This window comes from Lepidothrix coronata, unplaced genomic scaffold (assembly GCF_001604755.1).
Source record: "Lepidothrix coronata isolate B3197 unplaced genomic scaffold, Lepidothrix_coronata-1.0 Scaffold79, whole genome shotgun sequence".
Lineage (NCBI taxonomy): Eukaryota > Metazoa > Chordata > Aves > Passeriformes > Pipridae > Lepidothrix > Lepidothrix coronata.
This window is the reverse complement of record NW_016690259.1, coordinates 3,813,002-3,835,913: the sequence shown is the minus strand read 5'-3', so window position 1 is coordinate 3,835,913 and position 22,912 is coordinate 3,813,002. Positions and strand designations below refer to the sequence as shown.

General features: G+C 38.4%; 1 protein-coding gene across 13 annotated transcripts in view; it reads left to right on the top strand.

The window, feature by feature from the left end:
• MAPK10 (mitogen-activated protein kinase 10) overlaps positions 1-22,912 on the top strand; it is a 196,130-nt gene that overhangs the window by 130,664 nt on the left and 42,554 nt on the right. For 12 of the 13 annotated variants that reach the window (XM_017820092.1, XM_017820093.1, XM_017820090.1 and 9 more), the window contains 5 exons: positions 7,310-7,439; positions 9,727-9,785; positions 10,734-10,872; positions 12,157-12,322; positions 15,419-15,490. In XM_017820092.1, the coding sequence (XP_017675581.1) occupies positions 7,310-7,439; positions 9,727-9,785; positions 10,734-10,872; positions 12,157-12,322; positions 15,419-15,490 (566 nt within the window). The remainder of the gene's footprint in view (positions 1-7,309; positions 7,440-9,726; positions 9,786-10,733; positions 10,873-12,156; positions 12,323-15,418; positions 15,491-22,912) is intronic. The other variant, XM_017820095.1, reaches the window with a different exon arrangement.

Here is a 22,912-nt window from a genome sequence, read left to right as displayed (position 1 = left end):
CCACATTGCCTTTCCTACTCTATCCCTGCAGTGTCTTTGTGAGTGAGAATGCTATGGGAAGAGTTTTTATCTTGCATCACTGTACAGAACTTCTGGATTCCAGAATGGTTCTTGTTAGGGCATCACCAGCTCATGTAATTAGAAAGGTAACTCAACTAACTTTTACTGTAAATATGATCACTAAAAGTAAGTGTTCCAGCCTTTCTTATCCATGATACTTCTTTTATATTGTCTTATGGCTCAAGCAACTTCCTTCAGACCACCAAGTTGGATGGGGCTGTGAACCTGGTCTAGTGGAAGATGTTAGACGGCAGGGGGGTTAGAACTGGATGATCTTTAAGATCCCTTCCAACCCAAACCATTCTACGATTCCATGAGTGCAAGTGCATATCTGAACAAGTTCTTTAAGAGCATAAATATGTAGGCATATAGTGTCACAGATCTGACTGGTGAAATATTCCTGTTGAAGTAGTTTCTTCTAGCTGTGGTGAGGGCTTGTCTGTTGGACTCCCATTTCAATAACCACAGTTATGAGTGGTCATGTGAGCAGTTCTTACTCCTTTTTTTAATTTCCATACGTTTTCAGACAGAAATGTATGTAGAGGTCTTTGTATCACCTTTTCTTGTTCAATGTACAGGTAACCAGAGAGCTTTGGTATAATTTCTGACAAAATGTAGCACAACAGAAATGTATTTTCATTTAATCAGGGCCTTTAAGGAGCTGTATTTTGCAAAGTGGGAAATAAAACAAGGATGTTGTAGTGAAGTGAATAAACCTGTATTACAAAGCTATAGTAATAATTTCAATGGCACTATAATGAGATGATACCTGAGATGTGGACATTTTTAAATCAAAATGCTTTTCTCTATTTTAAAATATTTAACAGCTGAATTTGAAATCTGTAATAAGAATTAGAAAATAAACTCCATTTTCAGATTGATTTATTTCAGTGTTAGAACCATAAGTCTTTTATATAGCATTTGAGAACAAGCATTTTCTAGTAAAGTACACTAAATAAAGAGTATTGTGCAAGCAGAGAGAGCATGACATGTCTTCTCTGTTTTTAACTGGATTTTGCCTGCCACCAGTTCATTAAATACATGAAAGTGTGTCCAGAGTGAACAGTGGGCCTGATTCCCAAAGAGATTTCTTTTGAAAGAAAACTGTCTTTCCTGATAACATACTGAAATGTAAAAATAGAGCCACACATTTTGAACTTTTGTCTTAAAATCCTCCAGTTTTAATGGTGTGTCTTTGAAGTTTAAATGCTGCAGAATTCACCATTGACCTTGACAGCAATGCTGAATTTTCATTCAAGGACTAAGATGATAATCCCAAACAATTCAGGCGCTTCTGTCCTCTCTCATGTTACTTCATTCCAACATGGGATAAGAGATCACGTGTTTAATAATAGGCAATGAGTTGCCTTTCTTTGGCAAAAATTTCCCAAAAATCCCAAAGTGGGGACCTGCTTCCATTTAAAATGCACTGAGGTGATAGCTTAGTTTGATCTTTCTTTTTGGATTTGTGTTTAGGTTTCATGTCCTCTTGGCATGAGAAGGGGCTCCAAAGGACACCAGCTGGAGCACTTTGCTGGCAAGGTGTTTGCTGTGTTAGGACACTTGTGTGTGACTCCTCCGTGCCCTTCACCACGTGCAGTCTCTGCTCCCCCCTTCAGTGCTAGAAGGAATGTTTTGAGCCCAATCAGTAATCTCTGCAGTGATGAGGAAGCTAATGGAAGGTCTTGCTGACTGATCTGTTTATTCTGTGAAACATCCCTGGTGATAGTAGAAAAAAAAAAAGGATGACTTGTGTTGCAGTTGGGGAGACAGCTTGATTGCATTTTCTAATCCAGCTGTTCCCAGCTGATTGCAAGAAGCTGTGAGCTGACAGAAACACAAAACAAATAGCTGGAACCACATATGGAAACAAGAGAAGTGCAGGAGTCATCCATTAGGAAGCTGTATAGGTCTCCTTAAGCCTCAGCTCTGAATATTGTGTCAGAGGCCGCTCCATTTCTCTGCATTTTGAGGAGAAATAGATCCAGAGTGTAGAGTTGCCATTCCTGACAATAGGTCTGCAACTCTTCAATGGGGTTGTACTTGTTATTTTTTGGAGTTTCAGCACACAGGCTTGATTCCAAACCTAATAAGGACATTGAAAGGCTTGTTTGTTGTGTTGTCCTTTGACTTGTACCGCTTGGGGCAAACTATCTGCATGCTTTTGCAGGTATGGAATTCTTTTGTTTTATACCATTTTCATGGAAAACATTCACTATATTTAAGGATATTTTCTGTAGTGAAGTTTTCACTCCAAAAATAATTTTTTTTCTGTTTAAAAGTAATTGAAGAGAGGAATATGCATTGTTTATATGAATGTCTGCCTTTAGAAACTCAGAAGTTACATGTCAAAGGATTAAAAAAAAGTTAAGAATGAGAAAGTCTAATTTCATTCTAAAATTTGGACTGATAAGGGAGGTCAACATAAAATGCAAACTAACAAGACCCATCAAAAAACACCTACCAGAATACACTTACAAAAGTTTGCTTAAAGCAAAATAACTTTTTCACTCTTTTTTTTGAGTAACTTGCCTGAAAGGGGACCCTAAGTAGAGGGAAGGTAAAGTACTTGGAATATTTTATGGTTAAACTTTCATAAACCACTTTTAATTTTTCTCAATATAGGAAAAAGATTTGGCTTTTGTTGTTCCTAAAAATGACTTCAGAAAATGCAATAGTGATAGTTACCTGAAACCAATGGCTTTGAAGACAGAGAAATTTCTGTGAAAAGGATTTATATACACATCCATGTATGCTTTTCTTTTTATCTCTATGTGTATATACACTTAGATGTGTATCTGGGCATGTATATAGAGTGTGTCCCGCTCCATGTGTTGGTGGTGATTGTTGAGGATGAGCTATCATTAGCATTCTTGTTAAATGTGATTTTCAAGGTTACCAATTCCCTCCACTGATGGAGATCTCAGCACTAAAAAACCAGGATATTTCAAGTGCACAGCTCACTGCTTTGTTTAACAAGATCGGTTTCAGCTCTTTTCCTACTTGCTGTGCTGGGATGAAGGAAATGAGGCAAAATGCAAATGTCAGTGGCAAAACTACCTTACTTAGAAGGATCAAGTAATGCAGATATAAATAGCAGTGACTTGTAATAAACAGAAATACAGCTGGAGTCTTTCTGGAGGAAGGCAAAGATGACTGGACTTTGTCACTTTAAAAAGTAGGTTTAATATTACGTAGCTTTTCAGATAGATTTTACTGCTGTATTTGTCACAATATGTATATGTAGGAATAGGTAAGAGGAATGTTTAGTGTCCCTTAGATTTCTACAACATTCCGTGAATAGACCTCCTTAATATAAAAAGCTGTTTGCTGAGGTTGTCCAGAGTCTCCATTTCACAACCTGCCCTGGAAGACTGGAGGTTGGGAGCTTCCCTTCCTGTTTTAGGCTTCTGTTCTGTCATCTGAGAGCTAATGATAGTACTTTAATGAAGTAGTGGCTTAAAATAGGGTAAGCACCTTGAAAAGGATGTGTCCCCCATCCAAAGAATCTTGAAAGTAAAGACTATCAAAAATTGTATAAGATCCCATCTTGAAGAGTCAATTTAAAAAAATACACTTTTCTGTGGGTTTGACAGTCTATTCTGGGGTAGAATATAATGAAATTGATAAACGTTAAGTTTCACTGTTCATGAAAAGAGTTATTCCTGTATGGAAGGAATAATTTTAAGTATTTACTTGGTAAGTGCCTATTGAAATAAAAGCTTGGACATGAAACTAGAATGTTTTTCTTTACTTTTTGACATAGGTATAAAAATGAATGCCTGGTCCCTCAAGTGTATGACAACAGAGCACTGCTCATTGATCATTACAGTCTGAACTCATATAGAATATTGGTGGTAAATGATGACCTAGGTTTGTGTAAATCTGACTAGGAGGTTCATTTTTTTTCCTGCTGGAGTCAGCAAAGAGTCTTGTTAAATAGCTGTAATTATATATATCTCTTGGTAGTCATGAATGTATATTCACATCTGGCTAAAATTTTTATCTCTGCTAAATAGGTTTGTTTCAATTTATTTACAGTTTTAAAAGGCATTTTTTAACACTAACAATTACCTTGTCAAACTAACTGTAAACAGAATTTATAGGGAATGAATTTATTTACTGCATTTTCTGTCTGTACAGCTGCCAGAGACATGGAAGTAAACTTTGAGGATTTTTTGAGCTCATATTGCAGTAAAGATATCATTTTATTACAAGACCAGGAGTGATTTAAACTCCTTGTTATAAAAACAGAAAACGACATAAATTAAAAAATAAATTCATAGTCAAGCAAGAGAAACAAGTGCAGGCTTTTAAATGCAAGTCCAGCTTGTTATTTGAGACCTTGAGATTGACTTTCACACTCAGCCTTTTCGTCGCAGTTCTCAGACATTCATTACTCTCTCCCTCTTATTCCTGCTCCCTTGAATCACCTGTTCTGCCAGTGATTGAAGTTTGTCTTGAGAAGGCTTATCATCAATGCTAACCTTGGTGTTCCAAGGTAAGGATTTTGTGTAGCAAGCGTCAGAGAGAGGACCTGGATGTGGTATTTGTATTTTATCATAGAAAAATGCATAGTTGGCTGCCTGTAAATGAAAGCGTCTCTCTAGTGAATAGGAAAAAAAAAACATCAGGGCTATTAATTTACCCAGTGCAATGAATTTGCATATTGACTTTGTCAGGTAGTTGAACACCTTCCATTTGATAGAAGACAATGATAGAACTGCAGTCAAGATCCTTGTGTCCCAAAGTAAATATCCCTCTACAAAGGATTGCTTTAGTTCCTTCATGGTATGTAAAGGACTTGGAATCGATCATAAAAGCCAAAGGCTTAAGAAGCCTTTGGTTTTCTGATTTGACAGAGAGAGAAATTTCAGAAAAGCGGTGGTCAGAAACTGAAGAAAATATTTGCCCAGACAAACTTTCAGTGTTTTCTAACATTCGAACTCAGTAATTTTATGATATAACTAATGAGATTAAAATATGAGAAAAGATTCTTAAAACTATTCAAAATACTCTTACACAGCTCGGATGAGTCTCACATAGGCTTTTCATCTTAAAAGGAGTTTGGTGATCAAGTAATATGGATTAGCTGAGAGATTTGTCTGCTCAAATGTGTTTGCAATATATATCCATGAACAATAGAGACAAAATATTTAACTGTTCAAAGATCATGTTTTTCAAATCCTTTGGCTTTGCATTATATTTGTTCATTACTTCCTTAATGGAATTCAAGGGTGTTTAAGTTGTAGCCTTTATGTGATGCCATGTTATGGCCAAACTAAATCAGAATGAGAGACATGATTCTGACAGGAGATTTGCTTTCTGCTACGTACTGTTAGGGTGTAGATCACACATTAAGTTCCTCCTAACACAAGGGTTGGTTGAGTGAAATTCCATGGAGAGAGGTAAGTCAAGTCAGGCTGGATCTTTGATAGCCTTATTGCTTAGGCTGCTTCTTATGTGGTTTAACTAGTGAGTGCACTAGTTTAACTTTGTTTATGCGTGTGCCTAGCATGATATTAGCTGGGTCATAAAAGTTATATGCCTTATTAAGGAATAGCAGAATAAAGAATTGTTATCAAATGACAGAGTGGATGGTGTTGGAGAGCCCCTGCTCTGACTCACCTGTTCAAAGCAGAGTCAACTACAGCAGGTTGCTCAGGACCACTGGAAGAGTCTGGCTCTTATCTTCTTTGCCACTCCCAGTAGATACTTAGGAACAGTGATAAGATTCACTTTAAGCCTTTTCCAGGCTAAGCAATTCCCACTTGCTCAACTACTCCTTGCATGACACAGATGTTGCAGTCCCTAATCATCTTCATGGCTCCTCAGTGTAATTCCTCCAATGTGTCTGTAATTTTCTCATACTGGGGAGCCTGGAGCTGGACTCAGCATTCCAAATGTGGCCTTAGTAGTAATAAGCAGTGCAGAACGATCACTTCCCTTGCCCTGCTATCAAGAGTCTTCCTAAATGAATCCTAAAAGTAATCTTTGCAAAACTCTTCATCACTTTTAGCAAACAATTATTCTTGTTTGTGGGATGTATTTGGTGTGTTATTTATGCAAAGTGGTGTAATTGAAATATTGCTGATTCATCTTCTCTTGTGTCGTTCCCAAGACATACATTACCTACACTTTTTTTTACTTATTTTGAACACTTGTACATTTTGGTTGGCTTCATGACTAAGCTTCTCATGCTTGCATGCTTTCTGCTCTGTACTTGGTCAGTAAGACTCAGTCAGTGTCTACAATAAGCAAGAGTTAATATGAAAAAGAATTACAGCATTTTGAATATTTACTTTGGTGCTTTAAAAAGCCATTTTTAGGACAACTAGTGGTTTGGTTAATTTATCTCTTGGGAAATACACTGTTGCTTTTCATGGATTAGCAGAAAACTTGTGTTATGTCTTGTTTCGTTCTTGGTAAAAGGAAAAAGTCAGGAAGAGGGCCTTAGGACACTGTGCATTTGGAATGTTTCTAATTCTTAGTGTTCTTTGTGGAATTTAGAAGTCAAAATTTATGTAGTCAGATTCGAACCACCAAAATAAGTGGTTCAATGCACAGGAAGTAATGATTATTTTTATAACTGAAAGTTGCACAAAACATTTAGAAATTTAAGGAGAATTTTAGGACCCCAGCTTTAGAAGCCCAGTTTGCAAACCACAGCCTGTATTTTTTCATGTTTTCAAAATTTGTAACTGTGTATATGTAACAATTTTTTTCATTATCAGGAAATGGTAAAAAAAAATTGTGAAATGGTTCTGTTTCTAGATATGTTATTAGAACTGGATTATATGGTCTCAGAGAATGATTGAATAACTTTACTCTAGATAACTGGGCAATTGTTCATTGAGCCACTTGGTGAAAGTGTCCTTAATTATGACAGAAAAAGCAAAAGCCTCTCCACTGCACCTAATGCACAGAGTTACTTTTTGTCACATCCAGTTTTTGTAGTATTTTTATTTTGAAGTTACTTAATTTTTTTCTCCCACCCCTTAAAAATAAGTGTTTATTTCCTATGGCGCTGGAGTTCAGAAGTAGTGGTGTGTGCTGTCTTCTGCAAATGAGGTGCTACATGTCTCCTTTTGATGTCTTATTTTTTCTTACGACAAAATCTCTCCCTTTATCACAGTATCTTTCTCAGTGGAAGAAAAAGGAAATGGTAGACTCGAGGCTCAGGAATATGCCATGAGAAATGCTGGATACCCTCTAAAACGCATAACCCCTGTGTTTGTAATTACTGCAGTGCTGCATATGATGCCGTCCTTGACAGAAACGTGGCCATTAAGAAGCTCAGCAGACCATTTCAGAACCAAACTCACGCCAAGCGAGCTTACAGGGAGCTGGTCCTCATGAAGTGTGTGAACCATAAAAATGTAAGTTTTCAGTAGGTGGCTGGAGAAGTGATGTGTATATTGGTTTGTTAGGAAGAAAGTTGTTTTGTTAGGTTCCTTTTTAAAACAGAAGAAATGAAAAGTAAATTATGCTTGAGGGCTACAGTCAGTCTGGTATTATACATCCACATGAGAGAGTGAGGATGTTTCATGTGCTTATTTAAAGGCTGTGCCAAATGTGGATGTCCTGACAGGGTTAGGATAGTAGAAGTGGAGAGAGCAGAATGGGTTCTTGTCAGCTCCTTATCCAGAAATGCATAAGTGGTTGTTAAAATCTTGGTTCCATCCTCTTGTCACTGGTATTTGTGACTCAAAAGCAGTGTCATTTGCATTGGAATATCCATGCACACTCCTAGTTCTGGACTTCATCTGAAACCAACTCACATAAATGCTTTGTACAGGTTGTACAAAACTGCCAAAGAAAATTAAGAACCAAAAGCATATATTTGTGAGTAAGCTAATGTTGTGGAGCCAGGAACTCTGAAACTTCAGCACATTGTGCTGTTCCTTCTAATCCCAGTGATCTTGTTGAAAAAAAACCAGCACAAGCAGCTTCTAGACTTCCCTGCTTCTTGCACTCACTCCCTATTGTATAACATTTATTATACATAATGAATGAAAATATTCCTACATTGCAGAAGGAGTGTTACTTCAGGGCTGTTATTCCATTACTGTTAAAACTATCTGCCTGACTGTAGAAACTTGGGTTTTTTTGTACTGAAATAACGGGATTGCCACATTGCATTGTCAAGGGCTCTCCCAGGGATTTCATTTTCCTCCAGTTCCTCAATTTCTCCTATGGCCTGCTGCCATATCTGTGTGCCCATTCCTTTTCATTAGGAGTGAATTTTTCAGGTTGTAATGAAAGATTGCCTCAGATCCTGCAATGACTCTTTCTCCTTATGCAAAGCAAAAATGAGCTTGAAAAATGTGATTTTAAGGTGAGATTTTACACTTTTTCTCTATCCCAAATTCACATGAAAGGAAAGAGGACTGACTCTAAAATGGCAAACAGCAGGACTTGTCACTCTAGTATCCTCTGCCCCACTTCTGGGCATTAATTTATCCTTACATTCCCACTGTGTTGATCAGGAATGTACCTGTCTCTTCCCTATTGATTGATGGAAGCTACTCTCAGCCAGACCAATGAATGGGGATCTGAAAATGCAGGAATAAGTGAGGAGTTCTCCCTGTAGGCAGCAGAATGATGCATTCTCACTTCAGTTTTTTAATGGACTAGAAAGAGCAGAGGGCAGCAGGAGTGGCAATAATTTCAAATACATAATTTTAAATGTACTGCATGAGAGCTGCTAACAGCACCACATTGGTTGGGTCAGAGTTTCCATCTGTCTGTAGAGAGAAGTGGAAAGGAAGAAGAGGATTGTAAAGGCACCTGTGCAGAGGTAAGATTCAGTCAGAATATGCGGAGTAAAGAGAAAGAATATTGAACCCTTTTTGTTAGAAAACCTAGATGGGTGATGGAGATGGAGAGGGAGACATTCAGATGTTGTCTTCATGACAGCTGTGCTGATATCATCTACCTCTGTTACCTGCACAGAAGGAAAGCATGGGAAGTTCAGATCTGTGAGGTCACATTTTTCCTCTGTGCTGTTTCACACATTCTTCAGTGCCTTACAACAGCCCAGTCCATTTAAAATCAAACAGAAACCCAAAGAGAACCAAAAAAAAAAAGAAAGGTAAAAAAGGAGTTGCAGCATGCAAGATGCCTTTGCTCAGGATTTGTCTACTGTTTTAAAGTGCTTCTACTAAAAAATGGTACCTCTCATGGTGGAATTTGTGTCAGCCAGTGTGTGTGTGTATGTGACCTGAATAGAGTTAAGGCCATGTCAGAGAGAAGGAAGGACTTCTGTTTGATAAGATGGTCCTTGATTATTGGTCCCCTCAGGTTAGTACTTCCTCATAAATAAGAAATTTCTGGATGTAGCACAAGGACTGCTATGCTAGGTTGAGCTGACGTTGGTCTTTGAACCTGTAACTTCAAAATTCAGAGGACTTTCTCACCCTTAGTATTTTAGTTTGTCACTGGTTATGCTTCTTTCAGACCATTTCAAGTGCACCTTGAAGAAATCTTGGAGATCTGTGGTGTTTTATTTTGAACGTTGCCAAATTTTTACTGATCCATAAAGTGAGATGTGTTAATATAACTTGAACAGTGAAAAACAATTTATCCTTTAACACATTTCAAAATGAATTCAACTGATTATATGTATCACTTCTCTTCATTCTTTTGTCTTACTTTGCTTTTCAGATTATCAGTTTATTAAATGTCTTCACACCACAGAAATCTCTGGAGGAGTTCCAGGATGTGTAAGTAACAGAGGCAGTAATTAAGCTAAAGCTTTAGGGGCATTATACTGTACCTTAAATGTAATAACTCAGCAAAACACAAAGGTTATAAGCACCTCCAGACAAGATCGTGCGAGTCTAGTGGGTAGACACACATTCTGCATTCCCATACTGAGACATCTTTTGACACTTATAAAGTGACAAATAATGGCTTTCATATCTGTTTTGGTATGACTTTCAACGGAGTAAAATTACTTGCCTGGGGAATTATGCCAGGTGTAGAAGACAACTGGCATCTCTGTTGGAGCCTTACACTATTGCACAACCACTACTGTGCATAGTACAAACCTGCTGTGAATGAAATTTTAAACAGTCTGTGTTTTATATAGTTGTTCTCCTTTTATCTTTCTGTCTTTCCCATATTCTGTATACATTGGATGGAAATGTATGCCATTCTGTAGTCTGATATCAGCAGTAACCTATTAGTTGTAATGAGAATTTTGTGAGGTCATGCAATCTTAGGAGGATTTTTGGAGGCATTTTGCATGGGGATGCTTATTTTAGCCTCTCTGTTTCTCTCAGATTCCTACATGTACTTTAGTAGCCATTCCTTGCAATGGTCAAAGGAATGGTCAAAGGCCATGCAGTTATGTCATTTGGTGCTTGTGGCTGTTTTGTTTTCTGTGCATTTCCATGCTGTGCTGCCTGATTGCCCATGTAGGTTATAGTCTCTGTCATGGGAAACGCACCAAGGAAGGATCAATAATCCACCAGTTTTGCTGGGATGCAAAAGGAGTAGTGTCTCTGCAGTGAGATACAAACACCACCGTGGTACCCTTGTGAGTGGGCCCAGTCATCACAAATAAAATGAATTTTGAAGCTAGGAAAGGCATTGTTACTTATTTGAGATAATGCTGTGATTCCTTTTCAACACTGATAATAACCCTGTGACTTTGCTTTTCCATTCAGTTACCTGGTAATGGAATTAATGGATGCCAATCTGTGCCAGGTCATTCAGATGGAGCTAGACCATGAGCGAATGTCTTATCTACTGTACCAAATGCTCTGTGGTATCAAGCATCTTCACTCTGCAGGAATTATTCACAGGGTAAGGGACAGTTTGGTTTAAAACTTAAGGCAGCATGTGAAATAATCATGAAGATTTTGAACACCACTTGACTTTCCTGTGTGTTGTGGATCAAAGCCCTGCCTCCAAGTACAATAACTATAAGCCTAAGAGTCTTAGCCTATGCCCTTTGCAGAGTAACTCCATGCTTGTGTTAGGTTAATGTGTTTATTAAAAATAAATAATAATAAAATAATAAGCACTGGAAATCATCAAAGTGGTTATGGTCTCTGAAATGTGTAGATAAATGTTATTTTTCCTGACCATGCAGCTGCCTATGTCTTCCATGCATGACATTCAGACTTTGAGTTGACGTTGTAGTCTGGTCCAAGTATTCCTTGGTCAGGATCCACAGAGGTCTCGGCACATGAAATTCATGTTTGCCATCATTTACATGTAATAAAGCAAATTAAAAGACTGCTAAGTCTATGTTAAATGCATCCTCTCATTTTGCCTCTCCACATCAGAGTGCTGTGTCTGGTAAGGATGTGAAACCTGGTTGGAAATGCCAGAAGCAGCTCTGTGTGTGATTGTTGACAGCAGAGGGGAACAGTTCCTGTGACTGTTAGCAGGAGGGAATTCTGAATGGATTGAGAGAAAATACCCTGAATTAGCTTCTTTATTGAAATGTGCTTTTACTAATTTGGGATTTTCAGATTAAAAAAACCCAAACAAATCCAAAAATGTTTCCCTTCCACTAGGAGAGCTAGAAAAGAAGGGATGATAAAATGGGTTACAAAGTGGATGTTGCTTTACAATACACAAAGGTCTCATTTTTTAGCATGTTGTGTGTTTAGCAAGGGATGATAGATTTGGCTTTTAGATAGTCACCCAGCAAAGGATGAGTTGAATTATTACAAATGAAACATTAAGGTATCTCCACATGTACAGTTGGAAAGTTTCTATTAGGCTCACAGCATTAAAAAAAAAAAAAAATCCAAACAGTACTCTGATATTAATCCTAGTTTCTTGAACTAATTAATCTTTACTTAATTGCTAAATGCAATTAATTTAACACCAGTAGACTTCTGCTAGTAAAGCTACCCAGGTAAAGTCCAACAGTATGCCAAGTTAGAACAACTTCCAGAATAGTTTGCTACAGAAAATAGTACCGAGGTTTTGCTGTGTATTTACAGGTATTTCTGATAGTAACTGTGTCAGAAAAGTAAAAGAATTTTTGAAGGGTGACCTAAAGGATCAATCTGTATCACAGCTGTGCCTGGCTTTATAAATGACAGTCACGTGTCTTTTCATTTTCTCTTGCAGGATTTAAAACCAAGTAATATTGTAGTAAAATCTGACTGCACATTGAAGATTTTGGATTTTGGACTGGCCAGGACTGCAGGCACTAGCTTCATGATGACTCCCTATGTGGTGACACGTTACTACAGAGCACCAGAGGTCATCTTGGGAATGGGCTACAAGGAGAACGGTAGGGCTGCAATTTCACAGCACAGTGTGACCTGAAGTGCAAGGTCTGCTTCTACAGTTGAAAGGGGCACCTGAAGGAGAAAGAGAAAACGTAAAGAGAAATGACATCTTGAATTAGAGCAGTTTCTCACTGTTGTGTACTGCAGCTATAGAATGTATTTGGGATGTAACACTAGTCAATGTATCGGTGTGGGATTGCAGAGTAATAAGAAACTCCTTCTTAGTTGTGGTTGAGCTTAAGAAATACAGTTAGCTCTTTCTGACCAGAGTATCCTTGGCTCCTGTGGCTGTGTAAGAGTGTGGGAACCACTGGAATTGCTGAATGAGTGATGTGTTCCAAAATTAAGTCTGGGTCTCTGAGCTGTTTAAAGGAAGAAGAAGAAGAGGTACAAGCTGAAATAGCAAATCCTAGCCCTTCCAGAATTTGTCCAAATCCAGAGCTAGATCTGAATTTCAGGAATGATTTCCTTCTTCATGATAGATTTAACCAAAGTCCCAGGTTTTACTGATGGGTTTCATGTGGTCAAGATCTAGGTATAAATTTTGCAGTTTGAGCCTTTTTTTTTTTTTAATGACAAGTAGAATTGCAGAGAAGAGGAAAAAGCTGTAACTAAAAGAAAATGGATATAATTTGTATGCAATCTCCCTAGAAGTAAATAGAATTTTGCTCTGAATAGTCTGTGAGAGATCTTGGTCCCTGGAAAGATTATGAAAAACAGGTGAGGGTGCTTGCTATAGAGAGACAGGTAAGGAAGAACTCACATTTTGCAGGGGATGAAGGGTAAGCTTTGTAAGTGATTCTCATTTTATAACATGACTGAGAATTGCATCTGAGTGCCAGGTAGACCAGGAAAGGAGGGAATGACTCAGATTCTGCCATCAAAATCTAGCAGCTGTGTTTGACAAGGAGACTTTTGGATGGCAAACACAGGAATTTATTAAAAAGTACCCTACTTAATTTCTGTTGAAGAGGTTAGCTAACCTGAGGGAGAACTTCTGCTAATAACCAACTGCATCCTGTAAAGGGCAGTGAAACGGATTTTGGGAGCTGATTCCATGACTTAAGAACTACCAAAGGCATAATCACATGACCTCTTCTGAAATTAGCAAGTCTCTCTATGAATTATTTGTATTGTTTATGAATTTAAAGTATACATTTTAATATAAAATTCTAAAAACTAAAGACTTGTTAGGCAGAGTCTAAGCATAGAGAATAATTTCTGAAAAAGGAATAATGTTCTGTAAAGTATTTTCTAAATGAAATTTTTGCTGTGCCATTAGAAATTTGAACTACACTCAGCACGCTCTAGATAGTTCCTTAGTTTCTTCTACTGTCAAATTAATTCTTTTGCCTTTTTTGTTCCTCCAGACATTTAGTAGATGATTACCATTGTTGATGTTATTGTCCATGAAAGGACAGAAAAAGTATTTGCTTTTCACATGATTAAAACTGCACCAAGAAAAAGTTAGACATGCTTTTGTGACAAAGTACACAGCTGGGAAGGTTCTAAGAACGTTTGCCACATTCAAAGGCCCTGATCAGATGCCCATTGAAGTTACCATAAAGACTTCCTTTGACTTCCCTGGTCAATGAATCTGGCTTAAGATGAATGACCTTGTCTTGCTTGTACAAAGACAAAATCCAGTAAACAGAGAAAGAAAAGAAAATATTTGAAAATGAAGGTCAGCTGTCAGAGGAGCTGTTCTGCCTGGAGGCTCTGATCCAGCTCCCAAGGAAGTCAACAGAAAGGGTTGTTCTTTGCTTCCCTGCTCTGGCCTGTGCTGCCACATTACTGAAGCTCCCCTACTTTTTTTTTCCTCTAACGATGTACACTGCCTGTATAAGGACTGTTCACTGCTTTCATTTTCTTTCTGCACTTGGTTGGCTAAAGATGCATAATTATAACCAGTTTGCTGCACTTCTGTAGAAGGTCCCAAAACTGTCACTATGAAGAAAACTCTGCCACTGCCTCAGGCATGCTTTTGCTGTCCCATGCCCCTTATACCTGTACCCTCCTTTTCCCAAATGGAACATTTCACCTTTATTTTGTTTTACCAAGAAATGAGTTGTTTGTTTGTTTCTTTGGTTTGTTTTGAATTGCTCTTGAAGTATAAAAAGGGGGAAGAAAAAGAGGAGAAAACTGGTTGTGTAGGTCAAAAATGACAAAAAAAAATGAAGATTCAAAGCTGAGAAACAACAGTCTTTTAAAGCATTTGAAAGCAGTTTTTTCCTCTTCACACAGAATTCAGGGGATTTTTTTTTCTGTGCATACTGTGTCACAGTATCTGTACAGCTTTTTTTTTCTTGTAAGACCTAAGGGGCAAAAAAACCCCACCCAAGTTTAGCAGATAACATAGCTATGCATATTGCATCTAAAAGCTGAAGAGGGTAGGATCAGGAATAAGAAATGCTCATGGTATTGTTGGTACTTGTCCTGAGGAGCATTTGTTTTAGCATTTATTTTGTGTACTTACACAGTACAGAGTCCACTCAGGTCACGCTCTCCGATTCTTCCTAGCTGGTATGTAGGTACAGACAGATACATCTAGATTGGTAACTAGACTGAAATAGTTTTGAATAACCCCTAAGGGTGGTACTTATCCATATAGCCTTTACTTGGGTGAGCAGTTTCCTTTGGAACTGCTACAGAGAGACTCAGTGCTGCAGGACAAAGTCTAGAGACTGCCTGGCTGACAGTAGGATGTATTCCAGATTATCGTTATCTGGGTTTGGATTTTTTCTGAGGAAAAAAAAATAAAAAAGACTTGTTTTTTCACCATAAATTCAGTGTATACCATGGGTCTGTGCAGTTATTGCTTGATCTTTACTTGCTAGCTCTAGACATTTACCCAAAATGTTGATTTTAAACTATTTCTGCTGTTGTTACTAACTACTGTTGAGCAGACTGACACAGCTTTTACTTATTTATTTATTTTAACTTTTGGTGAGACACAAAAAAGAAACCCAACAAAACCACAAAAGAAACTGTACTGTTCTGATCAACCTGCTCTTTTTCCCCTCCTTTAGGAGTGTAATGTCATAGTTAACTTTGCTTTTTTTCCCTCCTTCTTCACTTCCCTGTCTCTGCTGTTCTAGTGGATATATGGTCTGTGGGATGCATTATGGGAGAAATGGTTCGCCACAAAATCCTCTTTCCAGGAAGGGACTGTATCCTTGTGCCATTTGCTGCAGCTTCACCTATTATTTGTTCCTCTCCTCCACCCCATCCCTTTTACCATAAAATGACTATACCAGGACTGTAAAGATAGAAGCAAAAAGTTGAATCCCAGAGGTATGACTGAATGAAAATAGTGCACTACTGATATGAACAAAATTGAAAATGAAAAACAGATGCACAGAATTATTTCAGTCAGTTAAGTTACTTTGAAACCTGTAATCATTCCATTTTATATAGCATTTATGTTATGCCAATCAGAAATATAGAAAACAAGCATTATGATTGCAAATTGGATAGATTTAATTATTATCCTTGAAAGAAAAAAATAAGAAAAAAAGCAAAAAGTCCTAACTTAGCCTGTATTGTTCCTGTAAATCTGTTTTTCTGCTTTCATGTTTTGGAAATTGTGACTTCATAACATTTGTGGTGACATCATAATCTTTTGCTTGCTAATGCATCATGGTTTTGGACTCATCTCAATGCTGTATGGGCTCAGAGTTGAGTCAATACAACATTTTTTTTTCTTTAAACCAAAATGAAGAATTTGACTCGCCCAGTTTAAGGCAACCGTTTATCTGCTGTGGTTTCTAAATTGGCCTGAAATCAGATTCTCTTGATTTAAAAATGGACTTCCCTTTACTTGCATGAGATCTGTGTCAATTAAACTGTATATCCCTTCCATCTTGTTCTTCTTGTCTTGAGTGATATTATTTTTGCCACTTCCAGAGTGGTAAAAGCAATATTAGAAAATGAAAACAAAAGAGGAGGTGTCTGCTTAGCCTTCTGTTTATCACAGGCTAAACCAAGACCATGATGGCTTGGAAATGTAAGTGGTGTATATTTTGCCCATGAGAATAAAATGCAGCAGCATAGCATATCTTCCACTTTCAGAAACAAAAAGGCATATTATTTCCAGCAAGTTGGCAGAAAGGCACCATGAAAATCTGGCATCAGCAGACACCAGCAGTAGGTGTGAAGCAAACCCAGTTTTCATAGACATATAGCCACGGAAATAATTATTTTTTTTGCTGACTCTTGAGTAATTCCTGTCATGTTATGTTTGTCAGAGTTAGGTCCTGCCTGTCCTATTTTCACAGCTCTGTTAACTCTCTGAAAGCAGAGCCATGCTCCATACCCCGGTGAGGGTGGAGTTATACTTCACTAACAGGTAGATGGAGAAACAGCAGGTACCTCCTGTTCTGCGGAGGGGGAAACAGCAGCCTTGAACTGGCTTCCAGTCTTATAGGAATGTGGACTGGAAAGTTATTGGATGCAAAACATGACAGTGAAATAAAAATGTTGGGTTTATTATTAGAAGTCTGATTGGGATTTTAGTTGATAAGCAACTACAATACATAAAAGGAATGGTTTCAGGGTAAAAGCATAGTTGCGTGGTTAATGGGTTGCTCTCCTTTTTCAACAACAAATTATATTTAAAAGTCATGTTCTTCTGCCCATTTATAGAAAAAAATAAATGCCATATAATTTAAACAGTGTTTAAAAAAATCATTCAAACATGAGAATTATTTAGTTTCTGTCTGGCTGTGACATCAGTGTCTCATGACAGTGTCTTATTCAGGGATAGGAATAGAATATTTTTTAAATACCTTTTACCATTTCAATATCAGTTGAAAAGAACAACTTATTTTTTTAGCAAATGCAGCAAACATTGTGTAAATTGTGGGATAGTCCTAATTTTTAAATCATCGGAAATCCCATACCCTGGTATGTGGGCCAGGCCGCAATTACTACCCTGTTTTAGTGGTGGATTTATTCAGGTGAATGGGAAGTTAAAAAAAAAAAATAAGAAAAAAAAAAGGAATCTGTACATTCATTTCCAATTCAGTATTCATTTGTTAACCAGTTTGACCCCATGAATGAGTTGTCAGTGTTGGGAAGACTGGTCTGTGTATGGGTCCATATTATTTCTCATCCCTCTGTGGCTGTTGATGAGCAGATCTAGTTTCCCTCTCAGGTACAGGAAGAGCTGGAGAAGCATTTATGCAGCTGCAGGTAAACTTCACAGAAGGACATTACATACTTCTCTTGGGCTACCTAAGACCTTCCAACAGAGGGTTTTCTAGCTGAAAGGCAAGTCTGTATAGAAACAAGAAACATTGGTTCTTTTTAATTATTCAGAAGGCTGTCTACTGTGTGCACTTGCTATCAGTATAAGCTTACTTGTTTCTAGTCTGGAGTAGGAATATTTGTGTATGGCACAGCATACATCTAGGAAAAAATTCACAGCTGCTGCCAAGTTTTATGAAAAGAAAAATTTTAAAAAGTTAATCTTATCTAAACCATCACACTGAGTTACCATTGCGCTTAGGTTCTGCTGACTTGAAATGAAATTTCAGTTTTAAAACATAAATAAGAAACATTCTCTTTAGTTGTTATAAGAAAGCTCTGAAATCTAAATGGACTACAGCTGGTTTTCAGACAAACAACAGCCTCCAGTCTCCTGGAGAAGTACCAGGCAAAAATTGCCTAGCAGGTATCTTTATTCCTTGTTATTCAGCTAACGCAGATACTGTCAGGGAGACTTGCTTGTCTCAGACCCTCTTGAGAAAAAATCTGGTTTTCAATCCATTTCCAGGTGGATTTGCAGACCAAAATATTCCTGGCAAGTTCTGGTAAGCTTTTGTAGTCCACTTCTGAGTTTTTCACTCAGTGTTTCTTTGATGCTTATTCCACTTTTGCCTCAGTTAAATCAGAAAGAATGAAAGCAACTAAAAACTGCCCAATCTCTTCAATGCCATTGGAAATATGTTAGAATCTCCCAGGGCTTTCCCCAAAGCTGTGTTCAGCTCTAGGTAATAAGGTCTTCAAAATCTCATAAGATTTCAATTTAAGGATTGGAAATGTATTTCTGGTTTTTGTGTGAAGAGAAGGGAAAATTTAAAATGAATGCTTTCAGATGAGACAGATTTATTAAGATAATGAGCTGCCAAGGCCATGGTGATGTCCTACAGGCACACATGACTTAATGGAGAAAATCACAACATTTCTTTTCAGTACTGAAAAGGAGCCATGTAGAGGATGGTATTCTAGGAAGTTCATGTGTGAGTCCTTCAGCAGATGAAAGAGAAAACAATGACTTAGTCATAGAAATATATTGTGATAACAGCCAAGCATCTTAAGTTTGGCTAGGCCTGAAATTCTGTGGTGAATATGAAAAACAGAATTCCTACTGCAAATAGCTTAGACTCTAAGACAGTCAAAAGAGAAAATACCATTAAGACAGCAAGAGGGAGAAATTGCAACTTTATTCTGTGTGATTATCAACGTGCAAAACGGATTGTGAAGAGAAGTCAGCATTAACAGATGAAGTTAATGATTTCTGTGGCCACATTTTCAGAAATTCCTTTGCCCGCCAACTGTCTTTGAGACTAGTGGGATTAAGAGATGCTCTCTGACATCTGACAGAGAATGTTCTATTGCCTTAGGGAAGAAAAATTTGAATCAAGAAAGTCTTTTAGGAAAAGGTGCTGCCTTTCCACCACTCATTAGCAGAAGTTATCTTTGCATTTGAAATAAGACCTGCATTGGGTGTAATCCTAGTGTTTTGAGTGCATGTTGGGTGTTTTCTTGAAGTTTAGTATAATAAAACTTCTGCAATTTTGTTTAGTGCAGTCTGTTGCTTTTCTTGTTCCTAGTAGTATTTCCCTAAGGCATGTTTTGCCTTAAAAAAAAACAAAACCAAAACAACAAAAAACCCCCCAAACCCAACAAAACCCAGAACCGGCAATTAGCATCAGGATTATTTAAAAGATACTATGAAGAACGGCTAGCCTGGCTTTCCAGGTTGGATCAGCTGGTACGTGGTAGCAAGTTGTGTTAGTTATGATGACATTGATGGCTAAGTTTGGATTTTGTTGACCTGGGTGATTCCTCTCTGGTATTTGGTTTCGGACTCAGGATTTTTCTTAAAATTTGTTCATTTGAGACCAGGTCTGTCTCAAAGAGACTTCAGAATAGATGTGAGGACAATTTGGTTGTTGCCATTCTTCTCTTTTTTAATTCAGATATGCATATCCTAAGAGTTTATAGAGTTTAATTTGCACCTTAGCATGAGACCCCCTCACACTATCTGTCATCTCTGTAGCATTTGAAGTGGATCTCAGATGCTACAATGATGATGATCCATTGCTTTCCCAGCAGTCACCTGAAAGATTTTCAGCATGGGTCTGAACATGCAGGTTCAAATGTGACCAAGTGCTGAGGTGTAGATATGTGCTACCCACTGCTACCTTGTAGGAATTTCAACCAAGGCAAGTTATTTACCCTTTCAGGAACCTATGAAAACTGGATGGTCTCAAATATTTTGGGGTTTTTTCTGTGCACTTAAGCAGTTTTTGCTCAATGGCAACTGTGCTAATTTGAGCTGAGTTTCACTGGTACAGTTAAGCAGAGAATTTAGAACTTGTGGACAAAACACTACTGAATTGCCTTTTGTCAAGAGCCTGTAGGTATTTGGTCAGGATCAAAGTAGAGAACTGGAAGACACTCAAAATCACATATCATTTATCAGATATGAAAATACATAAGTATTCTTAAATAATATGCTAATCTGTTTGTATTGTAGCAAGAGAGACTACCTGTGGGTTTCCTGCTGAAAGAGGTAACACAAGTGTACTTAAATGCCCTTTGAGACCTGGGAAGAGATACTTCAAAGTCAAAATGTAAATTGAGGTAAAAAGAGGATCTGAATCTAGCAACTGCAGGATCTGCAAAACATGTTTTAAATGTTACAGTCTCTTAGATGCAGCGGAGTGTTTCACATTCCTTGGCAATATTCTCTATAGGTCTCTCTTACTGTAATGATTTTTTTTTATATGGTTATATTCAAAAGAAAATGGGAGAAAGGAAAGGGCATGAGTCATTCCATGTGCCTTCACTCATTCTTGAGCTTGCCTCTCAGGATTCCCATGGCCTTTTCTTAATATACACGTGCCCCTTAGTATCCTGTAGCATCCCTTCCAGTACCACTGCAAGCTCTGCTGTTCTGAAAGGAACACTTGAGCATAACTTCCCAAGGGAAAACAGTTATTTTTTTTAGCACTTCTTTGGCACTGCAACTTAAGAGCCAACCTCTGAGGGAGAACACAGATGTTGTGTGATTCCTACCTCCTTCTGCATTTCTCCAGGTGGGCAAAGCTCCTGCACTGTGGTGGGTTGACCCTGGCTGGATGACAGGTGCCCACCAAAGCCACTCTATCACTTCCCTCCACAACTGGACAGGGGAGAGAAAATATAGGCTCATGAGTTGAGACCAGGACAGAGAGAGATCACTCACCAATTACTGTCATGGGCAAAACAGACATGACTAAGTTAAGGCAGCTAATAAATTAGCTGAATTTATTGCCAAACAAAATCAGAGTTGGATAATGAGAAATAAAACAAATCTTAGAAACACCTTCCCTCTACCTCTCCCTCCTTCCCAGGCTTAACTTTATTCTTCATTCTCTATCTCTTCCACCCCAGTAACACAGGGAGAGGGGGAATGGGGATTATGGTCCCTTTATTACATGTTGTTTCTGCTGCTGCTTCCTCCTCAGGGAGAGGAGTCCTTTCCCTGCTCCAGCATTAGGTCCCTCCTATAGGAGACAGTCCTCCATGAACTTCTCCAGTGTGAGTCTATCCCATGGGCTGCAGTTCTTCATGAACTGCTCCAGTATTGGTCCCTTTCCATGGGGTGCAGTCCTTCAAGCACAGGCTGCTCCAGCATGGGTACCCCATGGGGTCACAAGTCCTGCCAGCAAACCTGCCCCAGAGTGGAATGACACAAAACTGGGAATTTGCTATGACTTAGCTGGAATTGAGGGAGATAGGGATTTGGTGGCTTTGGGATTTTTTTAATCCTTTTCAAGTGTTTGAGCCATCTCCACAGCAATCATAAGTGCCACACATCACAGACTTTCCTTGGCATTGGCAGTCTGAAGCCTTTGTAGCTGTGGTAGCTGGAACATGTGAAAAAAAAGCAGCTTTGCCCATGTGTTACTAAGAATTACTGAGTATTTTTATAAACTGTATCCTTTTTTATTGCTTAGGAACAACAATCTGTAAAAACGAGATAACAGTGTCCAGTACAGACTACTGTATTTTTCCTCCTGAAAATTCAAGTAAGGGCCTAGAAATTGTTCTTCAGAGCAGATATTTGTGCAGCTCAACAACAGAGATGAAGGTAAAGAGAGGTCTTGCCCAGCAAGGTGGCTTTCCATTCTAGGAGAATTTGGAGAGAAAAACTCACTGTTGTGACAGGCATACTCAGTTACCTTGACATTTTACCAGAGTTTGCACCTCAGCCGTTGGCAAGCGGCATTGTGTGCTGAATATTTTGGCCCACAGTTACACAAATAAAATCAGGTATGATGATTTGCTTCATTAATATGTCTATCACAGTCTTCCCAAGTCAGTTTTGAGGATGCAAACATCTCTTGTCAGCTTGCAGAGGGGTGATTTCTGCATCGCTAAAACAGAAGCTATTACAAATGTGTATGTTTGGCATTCTCACTGATGCTCTGGGCAGAAAGTGTGAACTAGCCCATGAGGTTGGGAAAGATAGTAAAGCTCATTCAGCTGTGCCTGCATCTCTGGTCTCTGGAGTTTCCCATGGCGTGCATTTAATGAATTTTAATCTGAATGTCATGATTGCCATTGAATGACAGCTGGAGTTTACTGAGTGCAGAACTGAAGAGCCACCTCAGTGTGAGTTTTACCAGGGGCAGTTACAGATTTTCCTTATGGGATCTCTCTCATTGTGCTTTGTCAAGCCCCAGAGAACCTGCAGTTTGGCAAGAGGAGAATGCAGTTACAAGGGAGGTGTCCATGGAAGGTTGATTTGGGTCATTTCCATATAGAACATCTTTGGCTAGTTCTACAATTCCTGATCTTTCTGCATCTTTGCTGAGTGGAATCCGGAATCTGGAAGGATGAGCAAGCACTCATTTGTTTCAGGAAATGTGTGAGACTAAAACACAAGAGGAATACATCTCTTGTTAGTGTTCTTCCATCCCAACTTTCCCCTCACTATCTCTCTGATCACCTTCCCTGTGAAGGGCCATATCAGCAGCCAGACCAGACTGCTTCCCCAGGGCACAGGAAGCTTTAGGAGGCAGGGGTCATGTATGTGTGGCAGCAGAACTACTTCTGTTCAGCCTCTCCAAGCTTTATTCAAGCCCCTGGAGAGATTTTGAAGGTTCCTGTAGATGACAGATTCATTCCTTAAGTGTTTTGCAAGACGACCCTGATGCAATCACTGTATAGAGTATTTCTTAGCTCTTTGGTTGGGAATCTGAACAAGGAGGTATCCCAGAGAGGAAGAGATTTGCTGTGTGGGTAAAATATTTCCTTTATTGAGGAAGACAGTTGCATATGGTTTCTGCTGAGCATTTATTCAAGGTGGCTATGCC